Source organism: Poromitra crassiceps (assembly GCF_964638095.1).
Source record: "Poromitra crassiceps genome assembly, chromosome: 1".
Lineage (NCBI taxonomy): Eukaryota > Metazoa > Chordata > Actinopteri > Beryciformes > Melamphaidae > Poromitra > Poromitra crassiceps.
In genome coordinates, this window is record NC_139623.1 from 72979810 (window position 1) to 73005072 (window position 25263).

A 25263-nucleotide genomic window follows, 5' to 3' on the forward strand; every position below is an offset into this window, starting at 1 on the left:
TATGGACTTACAGCAGCGAGTGATAATAACTCCGCCCGCAGTTTGCTGAGACATCCAAAATCGGTCGCATCATCTCTCTGTCAAGTACCACCAGTACGTCTGACTGCCAGAACCAAGCTAGCATTCGTTGTAGTAGCTAGGTTGTAGCGAGCAGTAACTTAGCAAATCTTTGGAATCAAATCGCCCTCGCTTTGGCATGGCGGAGGGCAGCAGTGGTGCGGCAAACCTTCCTCCCGGTGACCCGCAGCTGATCGCCATGATTGTGGAGCATCTGAAGAATCGAGGGCTTTTCGACGAGTTCCGCCGAGACTGTCTGGCAGACGTCGATACAAAGGTAACGCTAGTTACGTTAGCTAATTCAGTAATTGCTAGCTAAACCACCCAAACTAAAACCCAAGCACAAAGCAAATACTGCGCTGATCGTTAGCATTTAGTCTGGCAGTGGTGTTCATGAGTGACTTTGGCAGGGTGTTTTCTTCTTCTTCTTCATTGCAGCCGGGACATCGATCGATGTTTTATAATGTATTGTTATTGCCATGTATTGCTGTAATGCCGTACGGTAACGACTTTTTACTGTCATTGTCACCACTGCTAGCCCGCCTATCAGAACCTGCGACAGAAAGTTGACAACTTTGTTACGACGCACCTCAGCACGCAAGACTGGAACCCATCTATCAACAAGAACCAAATGAGGAATGGGCTGAGGCAAAGTGTTGTACAGTGAGTATTACATCAATTAGATGTCACCCCGCCGCTTCTTTTAGGTGTTAATGCCATGTAGTCTAGGGAATCTGTGAGAAAAAATGACCCAACCTTAAAGGAGGACTTACCCCCTAGATATGTATCAGAACAGTGATTTGAAAATACCTATGGAAAAAACCAAGAAATGACAAATGCTCTTGTCTATACTAGACTCTTTGGCTGTCCTCAGCTGAGGAATCTTTTTCGGAAATCGACGCCATTACAGTTTGCCTACCGCCTCGAAAATAATTTATTTGAGAGGGGCAATATCTTTATAAATATCAACAACTAGCCAACGCTGGTGGTCTGTATGATCTCATTGAAGAGAGCGGTGCGCGCGGTGCTAAAATGCATGATCTTATCACGTCATAAAGCTTCTGGCATACTCTTTGCGCCCAGCCAAGCGCATAGGGCGCGCGCCGATTATGACGTCATCGCACGGGGCGTGTCGGGGGGCGAGGCCTGAGCGCAGCCCGGCGCGTCCATGGAGATTTTTCTATCAGCGCGTCGGGTTTTGCTGCCTGTGCCTGTAGATCTCCGTGGTAGGCTATCAGCGGACATGTGCTGTGATTGAGTCCTCACCATCGTACAGTCGCCTTCAAAGCATGATGTTCGATTATAACGAACTAGTTGTGTGCCTGAGCCTTCCCAAATGTTGAGGGTCGTTTTTTAGAATGTAATACATAGAATTGGGAACGTTACATTCAATTTCATTCAGACTGCCTGGCGCCTGGAGCTGCGCACTGAGTATGTTTTGTTTTGGCCTGCGCCGAGTGCGCGCGCCCTCCTCGGAGCCCCGCCTCCAGCGCGTGCGCGAAGAGTATGCCAGAAGCTTAAGATTTAATTGAATCACACACACGCACGCGCGCACACACACAGTAGCGCTGTGCACTCGCATCTCTTCCTCTCTGTAAGCTTCTGGCATACTCTTCGTGCACGCGCTGGAGGCGGGGCTCCGAGGAGGGCGCGCGCACTCTGCGCGGGCCAAAACAGAACATACTCAGTGCGCAGCTCCAGGCAGTCTGAATGAAATTGAATGTAACGTTCCCAATTCTATGTATTAAATTATAAAAAACGACCCTCAACATTTGGGAAGGCTAAGCCACACAACTACCGGTAGTTCGTTATAATCGAACGCCATGCTTCAAAGGCAACTTTACGACGGTGAGGACTCAATCACAGCAGATATCCACTGATAGCCTACCACGGAGATCTCACGCACAGGCAGCAAAACCCGACGCGCTGATAGAAAAATCTCCATGGACGCGCCGCGATGCGCTCAGGCCTCGCCCCCCGACACGCCCCGTGCGATGACGTCATAATCGCCGTGCGCCCTATGCGCTTGGCTGGGCGCGAAGAGTATGCCACAAGCTTTAAGCTTCGACACTTTTCTACAAGGTCTGGATTTCCATTTCCTCATTGAAGAGAGTGGTGCGTGCGGTGCTAAAATGCATGATCTTATCACGTCATAAGATTTAATCGAATCACACACACGCATGCACGCTAGGGCTGGCACGGATCACGGATAATCCGTGACCCGTACGGATCAGCCCCCACGGTTCGGCACACGGTTCGGAACGTCGTGGTCCGCGGAACCCCCCCCCACCTTTCGTTTAATTTAACGTTTAACGTTAGTGTATGATAACGCCTGCAGCGCAGCCAGACACAGACAGGCATCATGGCATGCACAAGTGAGCTTCCTCATCCCTTGTCGTCGCTGTAAAGTCTCTCTGAAGGCTGTGGCTAGTGGCTACTAAAGACAACAAACTTATTTCAACACCTCTGAAAAAGCACAGGAATGCGAGCAGCATGTTGCGGGCTGCACAAGATAGCGAGAGCCACAACACGCACACACACACACACACACACGCGCACACGTTTCACGAACACATTATCACCGGACGGTGAAATGTTGCCTTGGACACATAACAACAAAACAACACGTGGGGCCACCGAGTAGCATAACGTAGCATCAACGTTATGTTTCCAGACTCACCCGGTCTGGTCTGTAGCCTACCCGTGTCAAGTGACTACGTTAGCTAGCAACAGCCAGGAAGTTAGGCGCAGTGCCACCTAAAACAGGAAGTTGTTCTGCCTTCAGAGTAAAAGCATAAATTGTGTCATGAGAAAAAAATATTTTTTGAGCTGTGCAGGGCAACAAATGGTTAGAGAAGTATAATAGTATTAAAAATTCAAATCGAAAATCTAATTTTGAGAGGAAAAATCTGATATAGCCTATTTATTTATTTTTGCTGATCCGAAAAATCCGTGATCCGTGGCTCAAAATCCGTCACGCGATCCGATCCGTGGGTTTTCTGATCCGTCCCAGCCCTAATGCACGCACGCGCGCGCACACACACACTGACACACACAGTAGCGCTGTGCACTCGCAGCGCAGAGATCTCTTCCTCTCTGTAAACCCTCTCTGTGCTATGCGTCGAGCAACGCGCGAACACACACACTCCATCTCTCTTTCCTTCTCTCTCTCTCCGTTAACGGAGAGAGAGGTCTCCTCCGAGCATGTCTGCTCAGAGAGAGAGAGAGAGAGAGGACCGAGGAGACCTGCTGCAGACGGGACACGCCCACACAGTCCGCGGGAGAAAATACACTCTAAAATCTAATTGATTCTCATGACTTTTGTCATGACTGTCAAACCTAAATTTATATACTTTGCGACGTTCATCATCGTTCAAATTTGGCTGGTGGCTTATTAACATAGGTTCCTGTGATGTGATGAACTCAAAATGCTAAATAATAAAAGTATTTCTGGTTTCCAGGGACTTTAAACTAATTGCAACAGAAATTATTTTTGTTGTATTCAGCTCTTGAAACCTTCCAATTTAACATACTAAAAATCCCAGTAGTGGAACATTGTCAAAATTGGCATTGTCTCCACAAAGGAGGTGATGTTTTCTGTGCCGTTTGTCTGACCGTTTGTCTGTTAGCAGGAGGATTATGACAAAAGTACTGGGCCGATTTTCATGAAACTTGGTGGAAGGGTGTAGCATGGGCCAAGGAAGAACCCATTACATTTTGGGGCGGATCCGATCCGGGTCGGCTCAATGGAGGGGGCGGGGCTAGGGAAAAGGGTCCGTTGCTAGGGATAGGAAGGTCATAGAGAGTATGGATTCGAGGGCTGGGTATAGACCTTATTCGATTGACGTCACTCACGTACGGGCACGCCCACCGTCGCCATGTTGTTGACATAGCGCTGCAGTTTTAAGTGACAACCTATGTGAGAGCAGACAACAGAGAGCGAGTCAACTCTGACCTGCCCCGGATGTGCTTCAGAAGAAGCAGTGAGAAGCGCTTCTGTTTGGTAGAAGAAGATAAACCACAGAAGAAGAACATAAGCACTGTAAGCCCATGACACAGCCCATGAGACTCAACAACCATTTCTGTGGATTCCTTGCCCCCAAAAATGTGGAAATAGACACCAAATTTGTAATTCTAGGTCTAGTTGGAGTCAAGATATGGCCAACATTTTAATAATGGCAGCCATTTTGATAAAACGTCATTTTAACACACCGGTACTGCCACTAATGGGATTTTCTGGGATTTTTACTACAGTGTTTCGGGCATCAATATAAACATAAAAATGTGAAAATAAATTCTGTTGCAATTAGTTTAAGGTCAAACCTTATTTCCCCTAGACTAATGTGTATGAATGCTGTGTTGTGTTCAGGTCGGGCATGTTGGAGTCCGGTGTTGACAGGATCATCACGCAGGTAGTGGACCCCAAGTTGAACCACACTTTCCGGCCGCACATCGAGACGGCAATCCACGACTTCCTGTCAGGGGACAGGAGGGAAGAGAACCCCTCCATTCCCAACCCTGCTGCGCCCTGTGAGCAGCCTGAACAACCAGAGGCCCCGCCTGCCACCGGCCCCAAAACCCCCTGAGGTCAGTCCAGAGGTCAGTCAGGGAGAGGTCAAGATACCACAGAGCATCAGCCAAGGACTTGTGCTTGAAGGAGAATTTCGTATTTTTTTTTAACCTGGAGCCCTCTCCTCTCCTCACATTAATTATTATCTGACGACTCACCCAGTGTTCTCCGCAGCGATTTGGTGCATCGTAGGCGTTGTGATCTAAATAGTACTCCAAGCCAGTCCTTGAATGCGCTCCGTCGGGGCCACATGGCAGCGTGCTGTTACTCCATGTAAATAGACAGTTTTCTTCCCGTGTTCTACCCATATCGTCATTATATTATCCCTAAGGAAACATCAGACTGCTATTCACCCCCGGGCTATTTCCACTAGTATTTACAGGGATCTCATTTCCTCATTCGGGGTGAGTTTCACCAACTCTCGTCAAGTCCCGCGAGACTTTCCTGCCGGCTGGCCTGTGTACTGACTTGGTCGAGAGTTGGTGAAACTCAGCCCGAATGAGGAAATGAGCTCCCTGTGAACATTTTGTCAGCTATTTTTTTATTTAGTCTTAGTCTTAGTCCCACGTCAAATGTCCTTGTTAGTTTTTATCATATTTAGTCAACCTCATCCTGTTTTTATTTACCGTAAATTCCAGACTATAAGCCGCACCGGTGTATAAGCCGCACCTGCAAAGTTGACTGTTTTTTTACATATATAAGCCGCACCGGACTATAAGCCGCGGGTGTTTTAATGTTTTTTTTGTTTTTGTTTTTGTTTTTTTTTATTGTGTTTTAATGTTTAATTACCATATGTAAGGGTTCATGCACAGAGGGGATTGTTCGGAAAGAGATGGCTGTTTGAGGAAGCTCCCATTTATTAACATTTCAACAAAACAACATAACACAACACCACCTGTGTTTCTTTTTTACAGTGCACACAGTGTCATACAGTGTCATACAGTGTGGTGAAAAGAGGGCAAGAGAGGAAATTAAAACAGAAGTGGATTTATAGTTAGAAAGAGTGCTAAAAAAGAGAGATTTTTTTTTTTTTTGGAAAAAAATCCATAGATAAGCCGCACCGTTATATAAGCCGCAGGGGCCAAAAAAGGCCAAAAAACGGGAAAAAAGGTGCAGCTTATAGTCCGGAATTTACGGTAGTCAAGTTTTAGTCGACTAAAAGTTTGAGCATTTTAGTCAACGAAAACTGTTCACATTTTAGTCTAGTTTTAGTCAATGAAAACTGTTGAATCTGCTGATGCACTTGCACTAGTAATGGTAATTCGAAGCAGTGTTGGCAAATCTTTCCCAGTGAAAGTAGCTAATGCTGACCCTGCCCACCCGGGCCAGTGTCGGCTTATGCCTGTAGCAATGACAAGTGGACCCTATTTACAGTCCCTGCTCAGCCCGCAGCTGAGGAGAGAATGGAGGGAGGCTGGCTGGGCTGTGTGGAAAGCGCTCAGACGTCTCTGGATATAATGACGTAGACAAGCAAGTAGCTGTACATTTTGGGAACACAATGCCTCATACACATATACCGGTAGATAAGACCCTTAGCTAAGACTGGGCGGGTTCTGTTGTAACTACTATATCGCTGCTGTCGTTCCAGGACCTCGAATCTCCAAAACAGAAACTTTTCAGGAAGTAAAAAAAACCTGTTTGCTCTTAAACTACTGAACCAAATGTCGTCAAAGTTGGCACATGTCTTAATTATAGTTAGTTTCCCGCTGAATGTGTCATTACTTTATAAATATCTGACCTGGATAAGCTCAAATGATGTTGTTTATATTATCAGTCCGACTTGGAAGCGCTTTCTCATGGCCAATCAAGCGGGAGGCAGCCGCATCCTCATGCACGAGCCCCCAAGCTCCAGGCCGCGGGCGCGCGCGCAGGAGCAGCAGGATTGCCCCTCGCCTCTCATGGCCGATTTGGGGCTTTCGCATGGGGTGAGAAATAGTCTGACATAACGTAACGTTACTTTATTCTCGTCAGAAAGCACTCCGATTTGCATGTTAAAACAAGTTTGCAGCCTAGGAATAACTGGAAAACATTTGATTGATATATTAACGTCAGAGGAAGCCAGGATGAGTCAAAACGATATGAGAAATACACAGCGCGTCTGCCGTGTGTCTTTTCCGGGTTTAGTGTCCTGCGTGGGGGGGTACACACGGAGGTAGGGGGGGGATTTCGAGGTTTGACTGACAGATTGAGGGCAAATGGCGTTACGAGATTTACTCACAAGCTCGTTTTAATGCTTTTCCATTGGTTGCATTTGTTAAAAACCACACAGAGACGTGAAGGGTGACCAATGGCATTGATTCATGACAAAAAGTAAGAAAGTGAAAAAAGTGACATTCGAGGTCCTGGCCCGACACCGACGATATGTATGTATGTATGTCTTTATGTATGTCTTTCTGTTGCATTTTCCTCGGACACCGTCGGCCTGACAGCATTCATATTTTTTCTCCCATTTTCCCCCCAATTGTACTTGGCCAATTCCCCCTGCTGTCCCAGTCGTTGCTCCACCCCCTCTGCTGATCTGGGGAGAGCCGAAACTAGCACCATACTTCCTCCGAGACATGAGCAGTAACAGCTGGAGCCTCACCGGTAGGACGTAGCACGTGGGAGGATCACGATATTCCAACCAGTTCCCTTCCCTCTGAACAGGCACCCCGACCGACCAGAGGAGGTGCTAGTGCAGCGACCAGGACAAAAACCTTCAAACCAGCTTCCCTCCCACAGACACACACGAGTCAATTGTGCCTGTATGGACACCCGACCAAGCCGGAGGTACCACGAGGATGCAAACCTGTGCCCCTCGTGTTGATAGGCAGGGACTTCACCGCTACACTACCCGGACCGACAGTATGCGAGTGCTTTTATCTCTACAGTACCCAGACACCCCCATTAAAGATTTGTGAATGAACATTAGTTTGGACACCCTGTATTGCCAAACATTACAACAACATTACAACAGTGACATTGACAAAAACCACTAGACCTGTATATGTTCATTCAATAATTGGTGTCACTGGTCGTGTGGTAATTAAAAGTAAAAGCCCTCAAATCGAACTTGCCAAAATCAACTACCATATGTTAGCAGTGTCAGCTTGACTGTCGTTAATGAGATCAATAACAGGTTAAAAAAGTACTAATGTTGGTGACCAGGGATAAGCCTTTTTATTATTATTTCAGTGTTTACATTTGTTTGTGTTGTTGATTGGTCTCACACACACACAGTTTAGCCCTCGGACACAGATTAAAGTAAAGACAATCTAAGAACTGTTAGGGAAAAATCCACTGCAATGCCCTGCTGATCCATCAATAATGAGACATCCGTTTTAAATGTTCATAGGAGGTTTTATTCCACAAATATCTCTGTGCACGGAGGTCTCCTCTTGACTACATTTGTCAATACAAGAGCCACGAGTCCCTGTTACATCTCATCATATACTGAAACTATCGATGCCCGCCCCCCATCGTGGAGGGCAGTACTTTCCATTCAGCCATGTAGCTAATCTGATGTTCACTAGAATACATAACAATTGTCTATTCCCACAGACACTTCCCAAAACAAGACACAGGTTCTCACAGGAAAATTCTGTACAGCAATCTTCTGCAATGTGGTGAAGAACACAGTTCACAAAATACATCATAGGATTGCAATAATTAATCAATCAATAGACATTTGATCAATAATTTTCCATGACAGAACCTTCTCTAATGTTCTTAGCATCTGTAGATCTTGTTGACCCTCTGGATGTCGATGCGGGACATGCCCTGCCTCTGGCCGATCCGGACATTAGGGTTGGGGATGGGGGTGATGGTGTCCTGCCCGCGTTGGGTGGTGAAGGCTGTTCTCGGATAGTGCATGACGGAGGAGTAGTCGTAGGGAGTGTTCTGGTTGTTGGTGTTCTGCTTCTGGAAGTTGTGTTTTGTCCGCGGGTTAACGTACTGGAAGTTGATGCGGACATACTGGTCGCGGTCACTCCTGGTGTGCTCGTGATAGAAGCCCAGAGCATGGAGGAACTCGTGCTGGATGACACCGTGGTAGACGCAGCCCTGCTGGGCGAGAGAGAGGGTCTGCCTGCCTCCCACTCTGCCCAGGGACGAGAAGCAGCCGCCTCTGCTCTCCACGCTGATGTAGTCGCGTTCGTTTGTACGGGGAACGAAGCGGATGCATGTGCTGCTGTGGAAGGACTTCATGCCTCTGTCGATTGCCTGCTTGGCCGACCTGGAGAAGACACTGCTCACTGTGAAGGGGACTGTCACCTTGCCGCCGGCTTTCTTCCAGAGGCAGCTGTTGCTCCAACACTTCATGGCGTTTCTCGTTGTGGGGGCCACTACTAGTCGCCCTCCAGCAGGAACTCACTGGAGCCGTTGTTTGTGGCCAAGATCCTGCTGCCGGTGTCCATCGTGTCGGCCTCTGGGTCCCTGGAGGATTCCTCCTTAGCCTGAGAGAGGCCGATCAGCAGCAGCAGCAGGAGGCCGAGAGAGGGATTCATCTTCAGCTTTTTGTCTGGTAGCTTCTTGTCTTCTCTGCAGGGTTCCTGGAGATGCTGTGGAGAGACTGCTTGCAGATTGATGCTTGAGTCTGCTTGGTCCTGCTCTTTTATACTCTTCTTTCCAGGTGTGTCTGCTGGAGGATTAAGGGTTGGGGTCCAGACTGCTAGGCCTAAATAAACGTCTGAAGGGAGGAAGCCACGGACAAACCCATAGTTTCAACATTCTCTGTTATTTCTGCGGATTAAAGAGCTCTTTACATGGACATACCTAAACACCTGATTGTGCCTGCAAGTCAACGTTGCTTCGGTATACTGTCGTATCCTCTCTGGATTATTGGTTTATTTTTATTTTTGTTCCAATATTTTATTTCCTGTTTACATGTGTTTTTAAGACCGCTAAATGTCAGCTACATCTATGATGCTGCAGCACAAGAAACTGAACTGCTGCATTGAGGGGAAAAAGCAGTCTATAATTAGTGTTAATTTTCTCGTCAATTTTTTTATTTAGTCGTAGTCGTAGTCCTGTGACAAATGTGCTTGTTAGTTTTTATCAGATTTAGTCAACCTCATCCTCTTTTTGAATCAAAAGTAGAGCACTCGTGCACATCCAGAGCGGGAGGTGCTGGTCACAGCAAGAAAAATTACACTGAATAAGAAATAAACAAACACTAGACTAAGAGTCCAGCGGACCGCACAAACTCCTCAGACTTGGACCAACTTTTCACGTGGCATTTATTTGCAACAGCTCACAGGTACAACGCGTTTCGCATTCGCAGATGCTTCATCAGGTTCATTCATGAAAATGAGTGATCACACACACCTTTGTAGGGCCGTGTGATAGAACGGCCCGCCTCTGAATGCATAAATCAATCAGTCAATCAGTTCTAAAAGGAACAGGACAGAGTCTTGAACGGTGCACAATCTCTACCAGTATTAAAGGCATCTAGATTACAAAAGATCATATTTTATACATACACATTATTGTAAAAAAACAAGTTAAGACATACTAATAATAAAGATTGAAGACTAATGCTTCGAAGTTGTCTTAGATATATAAATTCACACAATGATAAGAGAGGAGAGGTCTAAAGTGAGGAGAAAACATCCACACCAGGGAGTCAGTCAAAATACAATACATGTTAAGCCATAAAGTAGGCTATAATAGAAAAGTAAAAAGCATTTCAATATGTGTGGACCAATAAATTTATACATATATATTAAAAGAGATATATATGTGGACCATCAAATATATATATATGCATATAGAAAAAATAGATAAACACACCGCCCACGTTATAAGAAAGAATTTAATTCTAAGCTCTCATTCAAACCATGAGGCTCCATTGAGTTCAACGTGAAAATCCAATAGGACTCTCTCTGTAACAAGATGTTTAATATATATGTATAAATTTATTGGTCCACACATATATATTGAAATGCTTTTTACTTTTCTATTATAGCCTACTTTATGGCTTAACATGTATTGTATTTTGACTGACTCCCTGGTGTGGATGTTTTCTCCTCACTTTAGACCTCTGGTCTCTTATCATTGTGTGAATTTATATATCTAAGACAACTTCGAAGCATTAGTCTTCAATCTTTATTATTAGTATGTCTTAACTTGTTTTTTTACAATAATGTGTATGTATAAAATATGATCTTTTGTAATCTAGATGCCTTTAATACTGGTAGAGATTGTGCACCGTTCAAGACTCTGTCCTGTTCCTTTTAGAACTGATTGACTGATTGATTTATGCGTTCAGAGGCGGCCGTTCTATCACACGGCCCTACAAAGGTGTGTGTGATCACTCATTTTCATGAATGAACCAGCATCTGCGAATGCGAAACGCGTTGTACCTGTGAGCTGTTGCAAATAAATGCCATGTGAAAAGTTGGTCCAAGTCTGAGGAGTTTGTGCGGTCCGCTGGACTCTTAGTCTAGTGTTTGTTTATTTCTTATTCAGTGTAATTTTTTTTGCTGTGACCAGCACCTCCCGCTCTGGATGTGCACGAGTGCTCTACTTTTGATTTGACTCTTTGGGTACTGGGCGAGATACCCTTATTACTGCGCTGCACTCCAACCAATCCATTATGTCCGAGACAGATTCAGCTGCTGGGGCCCCAGCTACGGCTCCACAAGCCCAGTGTCTATCCATAAGCGACGCTGAAGCGCAAAGGATTTTATCACGGACATCACTCTTTGATGGTGAATATGGATTAACAGATGATACTACAGTGAATGACTTGAAGACCACGATTGAACATTTGTATAAAAAGGAAAGTCGCCTTAAGTGGCACTCTATCACCCTCTCTGAGTATTGGAAAACTAAGCAGATCCCTCGGGGGCTAAGAATGAACAAGCAGCCCGCTTTCGGCAAAGACGATCCCAGCTTTATTCAGAAGTGGGAACAAGTACTAAACAATGTTCCATGGACTTGACTTTGCTCATTATTGATCAAACGAACAAAGAAGCTGAAAAAGTCAAGACTGAGTCGCAACAGATTAAAGAGAAATTACGCAATAAGCTTGATCCAGATGAATTTACGAACCTGGAACGCAAAGTGAATGATGACATTCTCATATTTGAAAATGATTTGAAGTCTCTGAAAAGGAAGAAGTTTGAACGAGACGCTGAGGACTACAGGAGCCGCACCGTCTACAACTGGCAGCAGTCCGGGCGGAGATATGAGCGACGCCGATGGGTCCCGCCGGCCCGTAAGCGCTTTACGCGCGGCACACCATGGAACAGAGAGGAACGCTTTACGCACGGCAGGGCCTACCCGACTGATGAATCTACAGACTTCGCTCTATCCAGTGATTCAACCTACTCCCATGACGAGCGTTTTTTAGGCGCACCTCCACATTATCGGGACAACCCGCGGCAGGAGGCCAGAGGAAGAGGACGAGGAGGGGGAAAACCAAAAGTCGTCCCCGTTCTCTCAGCCGTCACCAGGAGCAAGAGCGGCAGGCGGTAATTAATATTTCAGACTGTCCTCTGACTACTGCCCAAACCTCCGTTTTGAGTAAAGGACTTTCTTTTGTACCTACGAATAAAATTAATGCATTTAAACTTAAGGTGGAATGTTACAAGTTCTTTCGATTGTTACATCTTAGACATCACTTTAGAAATGCCGATCAATCCATACCTGTTGATCCATTGAATAGGTTTAAAAAGTCATCCTCTTTCTGTCCCACCAGCTGTCAAAATCCGACTTTAGTTACCTTTAGTAAATTAGTAGAACAGGACATTCATAAATTTGTCAAATCACATGCTAATGTTAAACATGAAAATAATGTATCCCTGTCGGAAAGAAAAGCCCTAGATGAACTAAAGTTGAATGATAAAATTATAATTAAATCAGCCGATAAAGGTGGTTCCATTGTGGTCCAGAACACAATTGATTATGTCGCTGAAGCCATGCGGCAGCTTAGTAATACTGCTTTTTATAGACTTCTTCCTAATAATCCTGTTGAACTATTGGTGAAGGACAGAGATACCATTTTAAACAGTGCATTAAGAGAAAGTTTGATCACTAAAAAACAATTTGACTTTCTTAAGGTGGATTTCCCTGTTACACCTGTTTTTTATTTGTTACCTAAGATTCACAAGTGTTTGTCTGCGCCTCCTGGACGACCCATTGTTAGTGGTAATAGCTCTCTATCTGAACCCTTGAGTCAATTTGTTGATTTTTTCATTAAAGATATCGTTAAACTTCTACCTTCATATGTCGCTGACACCAGGGACGTAATTAAATTGTTGAATATTTCTATCCCTGAAAATGCTTACTTGGTATCCTTTGACGTGGAAAGCTTATACACAAACATACCTCATGAAGATGGTCTAGCTGCTATGTAATTTTTCCTTGGTAACAGAGATGATGTTCCCTCAGATCTACTATTAAATTTAACGCAATTTATTTTGAAGTCTAATTATTTTACGTTTGATAATAAATTCTACATTCAGACCCAGGGTACATCTATGGGTTCTGCTTTTGGGCCTAATTATGCGAACCTTTTTATGGGCTATTGGGAATCTCGGTTCATTCATGACCAGACTTCCTTTCCCTTGTTGAAATCCATTTTGTTTTGGAGGAGATACATAGATGATATTTTGATGGTTTTTGTGGGTTCAGAGAACGAACTTTATGAGCTCAGGGATTATATCAATAATACACATCCTACCCTCAAATTTTCAATGGTTTTTGATAAAAAGCAAATTGACTTTTTGGATTTACGTATTTCGGTTAATGACCAAGGGGGTTTGAACACCACTATTTTTCGTAAACCTACAGACAGGAACAGTGTGTTGCATGCACGGAGCCACCACCCGAAACATTTGATAGAGAATATCCCATATGGACAATTTTTACGACTTAAGCGTATTTGCAGTGATCCCATTGACTTTGAGTCAAAGTCGGATGAGATGCACGCTCGTTTCAAACAGAGGGGTTACAGAGAATCTACCATATGTACAGCCAGAAATAGGACCAACCTTGTACAAAGGGAGTCCCTTCTCAATTCCTGCAATAAGGAACCACAAGCCAATAGAATTACTTTTGTTTCTGAATATAATATTTCTTCTCAAGCCATTAAAAGTATAATTTATAAACACTGGAATGTACTTAAATGTGATCCCCTCTTAGAAAATATTTTTAGTCTTCCACCTAGGTTCTGTTTCAAAAGAGGTAACAACATAAGGGACTCTGTAGTCAGGTCCATGTATAGAGCGCCGAGCAGCTCCAGTTGGCTTGATAAGGGTCTATGTGGCAATTTTCGCTGTGGAAGATGCACACACTGTTCCAATACCACTAACACAAAGGTCTTTTTTCATCCTCAGACCGGACAGGAGTATAAAATAAAAAGTATTATTAATTGTAACACCACCCACGTTATTTATTTATTGAAGTGTCCTTGCCTTGCCTTGCCTTGTCCTTGTCCTTGGTTTATGTTGGTCAGACTAAACGCAATTTAAAGTTGCGCATAGCAGAACATAAAGCAGCCATCAGGAATGGCAATATGGATTACGCCATAGCAAGGCACTATAAAGATCAAAGCCATGGCTCAGCGGCCACCCTTAAATTTGTTGGCATTGAGAGAGTCTCCCTCCCATCTAGAGGGGGGGACATGAAAAAACTCTTGTTACAGAGAGAGTCCTATTGGATTTTCACGTTGAACTCAATGGAGCCTCATGGTTTGAATGAGAGCTTAGAATTAAATTCTTTCTTATAACGTGGGCGGTGTGTTTATCTATTTTTTCTATATGCATATATATATATTTGATGGTCCACATATATATCTCTTTTAATATGTATAAATTTATTGGTCCACACATATATATTGAAATGCTTTTTACTTTTCTATTATAGCCTACTTTATGGCTTAACATGTATTGTATTTTGACTGACTCCCTGGTGTGGATGTTTTCTCCTCACTTTAGACCTCTCGTCTCTTATCATTGTGTGAATTTATATATCTAAGACAACTTCGAAGCATTAGTCTTCAATCTTTATTATTAGTATGTCTTAACTTGTTTTTTTACAATAATGTGTATGTATAAAATATGATCTTTTGTAATCTAGATGCCTTTAATACTGGTAGAGATTGTGCACCGTTCAAGACTCTGTCCTGTTCCTTTTAGAACTGATTGACTGATTGATTTATGCGTTCAGAGGCGGGCCGTTCTATCACACGGCCCTACAAAGGTGTGTGTGATCACTCATTTTCATGAATGAACCTGATGAAGCATCTGCGAATGCGAAACGCGTTGTACCTGTGAGCTGTTGCAAATAAATGCCACGTGAAAAGTTGGTCCAAGTCTGAGGAGTTTGTGCGGTCCGCTGGACTCTTAGTCTAGTGTTTGTTTATTTCTTACTCATCCTCTTTTTGTTTACTCAAGTTTTAGTCGACTAAAAGTTTGAGTATTTTAGTCTCGTCTTAGTCAAAGAACTAAAAGTCTGAACATTTTAGTCTTGTCTTAGTCTTGGGGGAAAAGGTAGTTGACTAACATTTTTCGTCATAGTTTTTGTCGACGAAATTAACACTGCTGTGAAGACTAGTGGAAAATAGCCCGGGGGTGAATAGCAGTCTGATGTTTCTTTAGGGATAATATAATGACGATATGGGTAGAACACGGGAAGAAAACTGTCTATATACATTAGGGCTGTTGAAACGAATTTTGATATTCGAATATTATTCGAATTTAATAATTATGAACGAAATTCGATTATTATTATTTTTTTTAAACGATTTTTTTTTTTTTTTTTTAGAACACTAGAACAGTGACAAGTTCTGACAACATACTTGAAGAAAAGAGTGTTAACTGAAGTTGACTGTTGAAGCTGCTATACTGATGTAAACCTACCTGTAGCTCTTAAAATGTATGTTCATTCATTGTTAACTGAAGTTGACTGTTGAAGCTGCTATACTGAATGTAAACCTGTAGCTCTTAAGTGCAATACGTGACTGATTTTTTTTGTTCATGGCTCATTGTTGTTTTGGCAAAGTTTACTTATTTGTTTATTGATAAGGAGCTCAAACAAAGGCTGTGTCTTTTTTTATTATCAATTATTTTATTTTAGCATTTCAGACAGCACCAATACATCACTGATGAATATTAACTAAGCTCTGGTTATCTGACCTATTTTCTAATGCAATGAATGTATATGTACATTGTACAAGGAACATGTTTTCTTAAATAAACATTATTGCTGGACTATTTGTGATAAGCCTAATATTATTTTGAATATTCATCCACCATTCACTTTTCCATCTACATTTGGTAAAATGCTTAGAAAAAGTTTTACTTGGTCAAACCCAAAGATTCAGCTATATTTATTGGGATTGTCTTGATGGTGATACCCTTTGGTGAGTAAGCTGCACATACAAAGGATTCCAGTGTTGACAGCATTCCTTCCATCACTTCTGCTTCATTTAAAAGCATCTGCAGAGCATTGATAACATCTTCATCTGCTTTGAGGTAGACCTGCAGCCAGGTTGCCTTGAACCTCCCTGTGTTGTCGGCCCCAGTGAATGAATGGAAGGCTGGCAAAGCCTTTGCTTTTTTTTTTACCTAGAGCTCGCCAGTGGTTCAACCTGCACAACACCAGAGGCCATAGAAATGGACGTGTTCTTCAGCAGTGACTAGCACTAAAACATCTGTATGTGGCGAGAAAAACACCAACTGTGCATCAGGTGGGTTTCGCTGTGAAGCCAGCACAGCCTGGTGGATCAGCAGTGTGTCTGCTTCTTCGTGGTTATTTTCTTCAAAGAGTAGGTCTTTGTTGCTCCTAGTGTGCCCAGAAGCAGACGTGATGATCAGCTTGGAGGATCCCCTGTTGTACTCTAGAGTTTTGGCAGCAAGATAGTCAGTCAGATCAGCCTTCGTCTTGTCATGGGAGAGGAACCTGCTCATTGGGATGTGTTTGATGTTGGTGTCATCTCTGACTTGATACTGAATCGAAGCTTTTCCTTGTCTTCGTTTTTCTCTGGTTTCACTCTTCAGATAATCTGCCCTGTATGTGTCGAACACGAGGATGATTTCATCATAATCTTTTGTTAGTTGCATCAGTCTGTCATTGAAGCAGCCACTCAGATCCTTGACTGTCACTACAGTCGCTGGTTTTTTGCCACTTCGGCCATAACCACAAAATAACTTCCAAAAAACCTGTTAGAATATAACGAGAGATGTTCGCGAGAGTCTGCGTGGCGTTCACATTGTTTATGCTGCGTTGCTAGGCAGCGCAAACGGCGAGGCAGGCAGCTGCGTTTCACTTCCGGGTTTCACTTCCGGGTAGCCGGGCCGGCGGTAAGGAGAGAGAGAGAGAGAGCCCCCTGTTGACGCGAGTTTAGACAGACACAGACTTAATAATCATCCAAGGGAGCAATCTCCGACACACACGGCTTTGGTCTCGTCGACTATTAGAGGTAAGATGTGATGCATTGATATTAAATTTATACTGTTTAATAACAATCGAAAAAGTTGCTCGTAGCTGCTTTAAAAATTAATTAAAATATTCGAATATAATTCGAATATTAAAATGTATAAAGCACTGAAATTCGAATTTGATTATAGAGGGAGATTGACAGCCCTAATTTACATGGAGGAAAAGCACGCTGCCATGTGGCCCCGACGGAGCGCATTCAAGGACTGGCTTGGAGCACTATTTAGATCACAACAACGGCTACGACGGTCCAAATCGCTGCGGAGAACACTGGGTGAGTCGTCGGATAATAATTAATGTGAGGAGAGGGCTCCAGGTAAAAAAAAAACGAAATTCTCCTTTAACTCATTGAGTGCCAATGACGTCTAAAGACGTCAATTCAAATACGGTAGTAACGTAGAGTGCCAATGACGTCTAAAGACGTCAATTGCGTTTTTTGACGGTGGGACGTGGATCAAAGCCTGATGCATCTCCTGTAAAAATATGGGGGATGTTGAAGGTGTATAAGCTATTTTACGGACCCATTAGGTGGCGACAGTGCTCTCCAGATTAGAGAAAGGTGAGGAAAAACAGCAGAAGAAGCCGTGATGAAACGGAAACCGATGCATGCTGGAGCCAGAGCCTTATAGATTGCTCTGGCTGGAGCTAACGTTAGCTGCGAACAGCAGCCAATCCGCCCCCACAACTGAGCACCTCTGTCTCTGCTGCGATAGTTTCTCCACACGATTAGCCGCCAGAAAAGGAGCACCCGACACCGAAAAGCCAAACCATTCTCAGCGAGGACTGCTGAGAATGGTTTGGCTTTTCGGTGTCGCGCTGGGAGCCGGCGCACAAAAACGGCGGAGCGCTCCGAAAATAGACGCTGGTGCGTGTTAGGCTGTGTGTTAGTGTGGGGATGAGTTTCTCCCAGCTCCGGCATGCAGGCTGTGTGTTAGTGTGGGGGTGAGTTTCTCCCAGCTCCAGCATGCAGGCTGTGTGAAAAGTGTGGGGATGAGTTCCAGCATGCAGAGATTCGTCGCCTGACGCAGGTAGCAGAGATTCGAGCAGAGCCACCAGAGACACTCCCACGGAGGAGGAGTTTGCAGTTGAGGGGGGTGGGGCACGCAGGGCACCACACAACTACACCACGTCACTACATCAGAAAATATTAGCTTCAGAGTCAGTGATGTGCTTGAAATGCTTCATTTCACAAAAGGCTCATTATCTCAGGTTCTAGTTTGTTTCTGGTGAAACCAACCTCTGTAATACTGCTGATAACTAAAGAACGGAAAATGATATCAATAAACTTTTTTTTGCTGATGATACAAGAGAGTCTCATCGTTCTTTGGGCGTGTTCGGTGTTTACATAGTAATATCACACAATATTCTGTGGGTCTTGAGAAATCACTGAAAACGCTCTGAAAGGGCTGGCACTGGGAGCATCCATTTTCCAGAAATGGCTGGCACTCAATGAGTTAATGTCGTACAACTTTTACAAACGCATACAAAACTTGGCAATGCTCCGTCAGGCTCAAAAACGCTCACAAGTTTCTAAAGCAAATTGTGATAACGTGTGATATTCCCTTCCTCTTGTGCAGAAGTAAGGATTCTTATCTTCTGAATGCTTATTTCAACAGTCTCTTTTCTGTCCTGCCACAGGTACACATGGTGGTGATCTTCCGGTCTGCACAAAATGTTCTAGCGACGGGCCATCCTTTTGGGAGGTGCAGTGTCAGAGGAGAGGAGGATGTTGCTTCTAGCTACCTCTGTTTACCAGACTTATCTAGAATGTGGAGGAGCCCCTCAAATGAGATGGTGCATCTCAATGGGTTTAACCTCAAATCAAAATTTTAAATGAACTTTTTCTGGAGTCAAAGTGGTCATGCCACCTGTGTAGCACGAAGCTGCTGTTTGAGAAGCTGGACAATGCGACTTAACACAGAAAAAAGTTAACAACATGCTGTGCACCCATCCTGGATTGTATACTTTTGTGAAGATGAACCAGAAACAAATCAGGTTTGTTTTGATTTCTTGTTTGCTGATGAAAACCAGAATAAGCAGGCAGTGTGTGTTTTTATGTATGAAATGAGACGGGTGTTTATTTTGGAATGTTCTTTTTTGTGTAAAGATGTTTTCTCACTGCGGACTTTGTTTTTGGAAATACTTCAGTCAATTTTGTAAATAAACCTTTTCACTATTGGATGATTGCATTGGCTGAAAATAATATCATCGTACCGCACTTGGAATTCATGTAGTGAGTTAAAGTGGAAGGTAAAGTCACTGGGCAGGTTGATTTTCAATTAGGACTAGAGGAGGAACAGCCTGTGGCGATTTTCTAACCGATTTGGCACAAAAGATGTTGGGACAGGTCAGTGAAAATGTGTCACTGAATCAATGTCATACAAATAATTTCTCACTCCATTACTGACGGTGAAAACCTCGTCTGTTTTCCTCCAGAAGTTAAAACATGAGAAAGTGGGAAAATCTATGCTCACAAAACAGAGCCACCAGGTGGGGTAGTTTACTAAGGTTGTCCATTTTAAAAAGTCAATTCCACCAAAAACTACTGTTTGAGGTTGAATTGCCCAAGATGGTTGAAAGCTGTGTGTCATGGGCGCTTGCGTAACCTGTATTGATTTCTACTTGTTGTTGGCAGGAGACTGACCCACACATTAGCACAAATATGTGTGTCGGCTGTGTATCTTTGTTTCTGTCTGTGAGTCTCTGCCTGTTTGTCTATCTGTGTGTGCATGTGTCTTTTGTGTGCCAGGTGAAAGCCAGCGGTCTTCCTCGAATGTAGCTATAGCAGTGAATGGTGTGCTAGTTTCTCTAGTAAGCAACCAATTAAACAACAGGGATGCAAACTATTCAGTTCACTTTAGGTGACAGTCACCTTTTTAATTCCAAAACAGGAGGATTTTTGAGTATTGTATGTCTGCCCTGTTATCTGTCACCTTTTTCAGTATCCAATTACACTTGGCATCCCTGAAACAAACTCACCTGTCAGTTCAACAATGTCATTTAATTCCACTGACCATATTCTATTCATAATAATGGCATACTATAGTGCAGTGCAGACTGTATGCCAGGGATGGGCAACTTTGATGATAGAGAGGGCCACACACAAAAAATCCTTGCTACCAGAGGGCCAGATTGTGACCGTGCAGTTCCACCAGTAACACCATCACTCCCAATTATAGCTACTAATTTGATGAAAAGGACTGGTAATCAAAGTTTATTATACCAAATCTATTTTTCATATTCAAATTTAGTAATTCTTCCATTCAGATGACACCAGAAACTTTGCTCTAGCTTTAAAACAGCCCGCTACAGCAATTTGATGGGGTACATCACCCAAATATGTCATATTAATCAGATTAGTAATGTTGCATGTGCAATGTGCATCCTGAATATAGTTTGTTACAATAGCGTTAGCTCAAATGCTAACGTTAAACCAGGGGTGGGCATGCGGCCCCCGACCTCACTCAGTGTGAACAGCCGAAGGGGTCTCGCGCTACTTTTGAATGCTAAAATAAAGCTGATTATGTACAATTTGATTAAAAAAAATTAAAGTACAACACAAACTGTCCATTTTGCTGCAACTCGACAGTGCTGCTTAATCCAGGACCTTACTTCCTGGAACTCAGTCTTGAGAGTAAAAAAGTGGCCCATTGGAGTGAGTGGAGATGTTGCGACTCTTCTATCTACACGGGGGGCCAAACTTTTTTGTTTGTGGGCCGCATACAGAAAAATGTAAGGAGTCGCGGGCCAAACAATATTAAGCGCGGCAGTTTTCAACCTGTTCACACTGAAAGTGGGGGGGAAATTTGACCAGAAAACCCTTGTGCCATCAAAAACTTTATTTCTACCTAGCTAAATAAATATATGACACATAGTTTTATACGAGGGATCAGCCGAGCAGCATTTTGGTAAACAAACTGCGTCACTGGGTGGCAACGGCAATGGAACCCTATGGAGCCCAAGTGGCGCGAGGCTTGAGTGTCTGACTCTAGCCGGCTAACTCTGTTTACATTTAAAAAGCTGACAGTTCACACAACTTTACCACGACATGCATATATTATACATCAAATTTGAGCTAATTCTGCTCTCACTCAGAATGTCAAAATATAAGCGATGTGATGTATAGTTTTTGAGGTTGTTTGGCACAACTCATACTATTAACTGCCGCGGGGTTCCGCATTTCTGGGTGGCAGTGACGTCACGCTGATTCGTCCTATTGATGTGCACCTATTACAATGGGTATTTCTGTAGGCTATGTTTTCACATTTTCTTTTCCTGTGCCAACAATTATTATTAAAAATGTAAAAAAAAAAAAAAATACAAAAACATAAAAAGACCAGAGGCCTATACCACGAAGCAAGATTAGTGGCTTAGCGAGGTAACTTCAGGTTTAACCCTGGGTTTGCCGTGCTACGATGCTCGTTAACTTCTTACCGAGATATATTTCCATAGCAACTTATGCTTCATAGTTAACCTGGTCGATAGCAGGTTAAGTTGCAAGGATAAGAATAAATGTACTCTTTATCCAGCTCAGAGCTATATATATATATATATACACAGTATATATATATATATATATATATATATATATGGGCCGGCGCCAGGATGAAATGACTGAGGGGGCGGTTATAACTGGGGAGGGGGCTGATTTTTTTTCTTTTCGTTTTTTTTTTTTTATATGATATTTTTATCTCATAAAACATAGGTTATATACCCGCTATGCCTATTTCTGGACTTTTTAACCATAATAACCTCTGAAAAGCGCAATAACAACACAAGAAAGACTACTATTCAAAATCAAATAAAACATGTATTTCACAGCAGCAGATTAAGGCATTAATAGAGCTGAGCTTTGCATAACGTGAAATGCGGGACCTGTCTGGAGCACTCTGAACATACAGTATATGTTTCTATGAAAAGTCATAGAATAAACAATTGCTGCAAAAATCAACAAAATAATAGCCAGTCAGTGCCAGGTTCATTAAATTAAAGAAATAAAGTGATCAGATGCGTTGTCTCCATCTTTCTGCTCATGGCATGCTGTGTGCTTGGGTGCAGCTGATTTCTCTCTCTCTCTCTCTGTGTGTGTGTGTGTGTGTGTGCGTGCGTGTGTGTGTTTTAGTCACGTCATGATCACTACTAGCCCGTGGGCTGTAGTTTGGCCACCCCTGATCTATATAAACATAGAGAACACACACACAGTCGCGTCGTACACTCACACAGACAGACATGCAGAATGTTTGTCATAACATGGTCATGTGAGGGACAGAGAGTACAAGAGGGTACTGCATGTGTGGTGTTTGCTCGATGCTGGTGTGTCAATGTGCATGTGTGTGTGTGTGCTTACAAAAGTATGTGTCATTTGGGGTGTGTGGGGTGGGGGTCAAGGGTCATTGTGTGGGTGGTCAACAGGGGTTGTGTGAGGGAAGTCGTGGGATGTTGTTTTGAAACAAGATCAGCGAGAGAGAGAGGCCAAGGTTGGAAGAAAAACGGGTCCCTGAACGAGTAAGCCTCCCCATACGGGCCCCTACACACACACACGCACACGCACACACACACACACACACACACACACAATGTCCCTCTACCTTGAGCACACACTGGACTGTTGGATGCAGAAGAGCTAAATGGGTGCAACACAGCGAGGAGCGAGAGACGCGATGGAAGGACAAAGATGAGTGAGAGAGATGCAGTTTGTTTGGGTTTGACTCCCCAGCAGTGTCGGGGAGTAACTTTAGTTGTATTACTTTCCCAGTAATGTAAGGGATTGCAATTTCCACACAGTAGTTATATTACGCTTACTAATCCAAGTCACTTCAAGTTACCGCATTTCTTTCTCCAGTGCTGACACAAGAGCTCAAACAAATTGTGGAGATAGGTTCTGGCTATGCGAGACTCCTGTGTTGCCAGAACACAATTGTTTGTCCTATAGGTAGGCAAATAAATAAAAAAGCATGCAGTTTGGCTGATTGTTGACTCCTCCTGTAAGGTTAATATCGTTTCAATAAAGTGGTTTCAGTTCTAAAAGGACCTGACTAAACGGGTTGTATGTCACTTTTACGGAAGAGGAGGGGGGTAGAGAAAGTCATATAGTAGTAATAAATAAGTCATTGTATTACTTTTGAAAAGAGTAATAAGTAACTCATTACACTTCCTGACTAACTTGCCCAACACTGCCCCCCCCCCCCCCAGGAGGCGGTGATGTCACAGACGGTATACCACATGACCTTGTTGTGTCCTCCCCTGGAGGTCAGGGGTCGGAGGTCAGGGCCGTGCTGAAACAAAACACATGGCCACAACAACCGGATGGCAAGCTTTGAACATATTGTAAACAAAAAAACAAAGATTAACTCACCTTGGATGCACACAAACGCACACACGCTTTATTTGAACCCACTAATGTAAATGCTAATACAAATGAAATATCTCGGATAACCCAAGTTTGGGAAACAAGGTTGCAACATACAGTATGATGACCACACACACACACACACACACGCACGCACACACACACACACACACACACACACACACTAACCCAGTGATTCTCAACCCATTTCATATCATGGACGTTAATGTAGTCCACATTAGGGCCACGGACCCCCATTTGGTGAGCTGTTGTCTCTCAGACCCAAGTCTAAGAATGACCTTTATGGTTAGCTCTATGATTTTGTATTGTAGAAAGATAACAATGAATATGATCAAAACAGTAATTCTTCTACATTATCTAACGATGTTATCTTCCTGTTTCTGTTTATACTGTTTCTTGACTTTGTTGATTTCAATATTGTTTTTCTAATGTCTCACTGACACCTACCTCTTTGTGTTTTTGACATGAGCTATGTTGTTGTTGTTGTTGTTGTTGTTGTTGTTGTTGCTGTCATTGATATTGATGTTGCTGCTCTATCTATCTATGTATCTATGTATGTACAGTATGTATGTATGTATGTATCTATCTATCTATGTATCTATGTATGTATGTATGTATCTATCTAACTATCTATGTATCTATCTATCTATCTATCTATCTATCTATGTATCTATGTATGTATGTATGTACATGTATGTATGTATCTATCTATCTATATATGTATGTATCTATGTATGTATGTATCTATCGATGTATGTATGTATGTATCTATCTAACCAACCTGTCATGAATATAGACTGGAACTGACAGCTACCCTGAAATGCCATGATGAGAGAGAGAGAGAGAGAGAGACAGTGTGAGACTGTGTATTACAGGGAATTGTGTATGTGTGTTGTTACATAACAGTAACTGTGGTCTCCTAACAAAAATAAAGAATGTCAGGCAGACACTGAAGACATTCAACTACAAAATGAGACCATGCCATTTTCCTACTACAACTTTTTGGAAAAGCTGACCCTCTTCATATCTGTCTTTCTTGCTGGTTATCTCTCTCTCTCCCTCCCTCTCTCTCTCTCCCTCCCTCTCTCTCTCTCTCCCTCTCTCTCACTCCCTCTCTCTCTCTCTGTGTCTCTCTCTCTCCCCCTCTCTCTCTCTCTGTGTCTTGTGTCTGATACAGAGATTGACCTCTCTCTCTCTCTCTCTCTCTCCCTCTCTCTCTCTCTGTGTCTGATACAGAGATTGACCTCCCTCTCTCTGGGTGCTTGAAGATACGTTCCTTCCTGCACGTCTCACTGCCAAGCCAGCAGCTGTGTACCTTCTCTCTCTCTCACACACACACACACACGCGTGCACGCGCACGCACACACACACACACACGCGCGTGCACGCACACACACACACACACACACACACACAAAGGGTTAATTGAGTGTTGATCTCTCCAGGCTAGTTGACCTTGACCTTTGTGTGCCCCGCTCAGAGGAACAGTCTCACTCTTGTACCTTATGAGAAGAACATGTTTTAACTTAGTGAAAGTTTCTATCAGCCCATTCTCCAAAACCTAATGATCAATTAAAGGGGGACTTACCCCCCAGATATGTAACAAAACGGTGATTTGAAAAAACCTATGGGAAAAACCAAGAAATGACGTATACTCTTGTCTATACTATACTCTTTGGCTGTGCTCAGCTCAGGAATTGTTTTCGGAAATCGACGCCATTACAGTTTGCCCACCGCCTCGAAAATAATTTATATGAGAGCTGCAATATCTTTATAAATATCAACAACTAGCCAACGCTGGTGGCCTGTATGGAAACAGCGTTGCTCAAAATGGTTGAAAGTT

General features: G+C 43.3%; 1 protein-coding gene and 1 pseudogene across 4 annotated transcripts; one reads left to right on the forward strand and one right to left on the reverse strand.

Moving 5' to 3' along the window:
- The first annotated feature begins 71 nt into the window (after positions 1 to 71).
- bod1 (biorientation of chromosomes in cell division 1) lies at positions 72 to 19191 on the forward strand. Of its 3 annotated transcripts, none has more exons than XM_083642151.1 (4): positions 72 to 334; positions 596 to 720; positions 4427 to 4656; positions 18689 to 19191. In XM_083642151.1, exons 1-3 carry the CDS (start codon positions 197 to 199, stop codon positions 4641 to 4643), a joined length of 480 nt encoding a protein of 159 aa, XP_083498277.1. In that variant the 5' UTR covers positions 72 to 196; the 3' UTR covers positions 4644 to 4656; positions 18689 to 19191. The 3 variants fall into 3 exon arrangements, with proteins under 3 accessions (XP_083498277.1, XP_083498275.1, XP_083498276.1); XM_083642149.1 differs by having other exon boundaries at positions 4427 to 4644; XM_083642150.1 differs by lacking the exon at positions 18689 to 19191 and adding an exon at positions 7121 to 7496 and having other exon boundaries at positions 4427 to 4644.
- Positions 8336 to 9111, reverse strand: LOC310776202 (high choriolytic enzyme 1 pseudogene; annotated as a pseudogene). Its single transcript has one exon. The product of its transcript is annotated as a high choriolytic enzyme 1 pseudogene (transcript).
- Positions 19192 to 25263: the final 6072 nt, after the last annotated feature.

Bases quoted from the DNA above. Each gene is read 5' to 3' on its own strand.
- bod1 (XM_083642151.1), top strand. From the start codon at position 197: ATGGCGGAGGGCAGCAGTGGTGCGGCAAACCTTCCTCCCGGTGACCCG. The intron at 335-595 runs GTAACGCTAGTT...CACCACTGCTAG, and splicing joins TGGCAGACGTCGATACAAAG to CCCGCCTATCAGAACCTGCG. The intron at 721-4,426 runs GTGAGTATTACA...TGTTGTGTTCAG, and splicing joins CTGAGGCAAAGTGTTGTACA to GTCGGGCATGTTGGAGTCCG.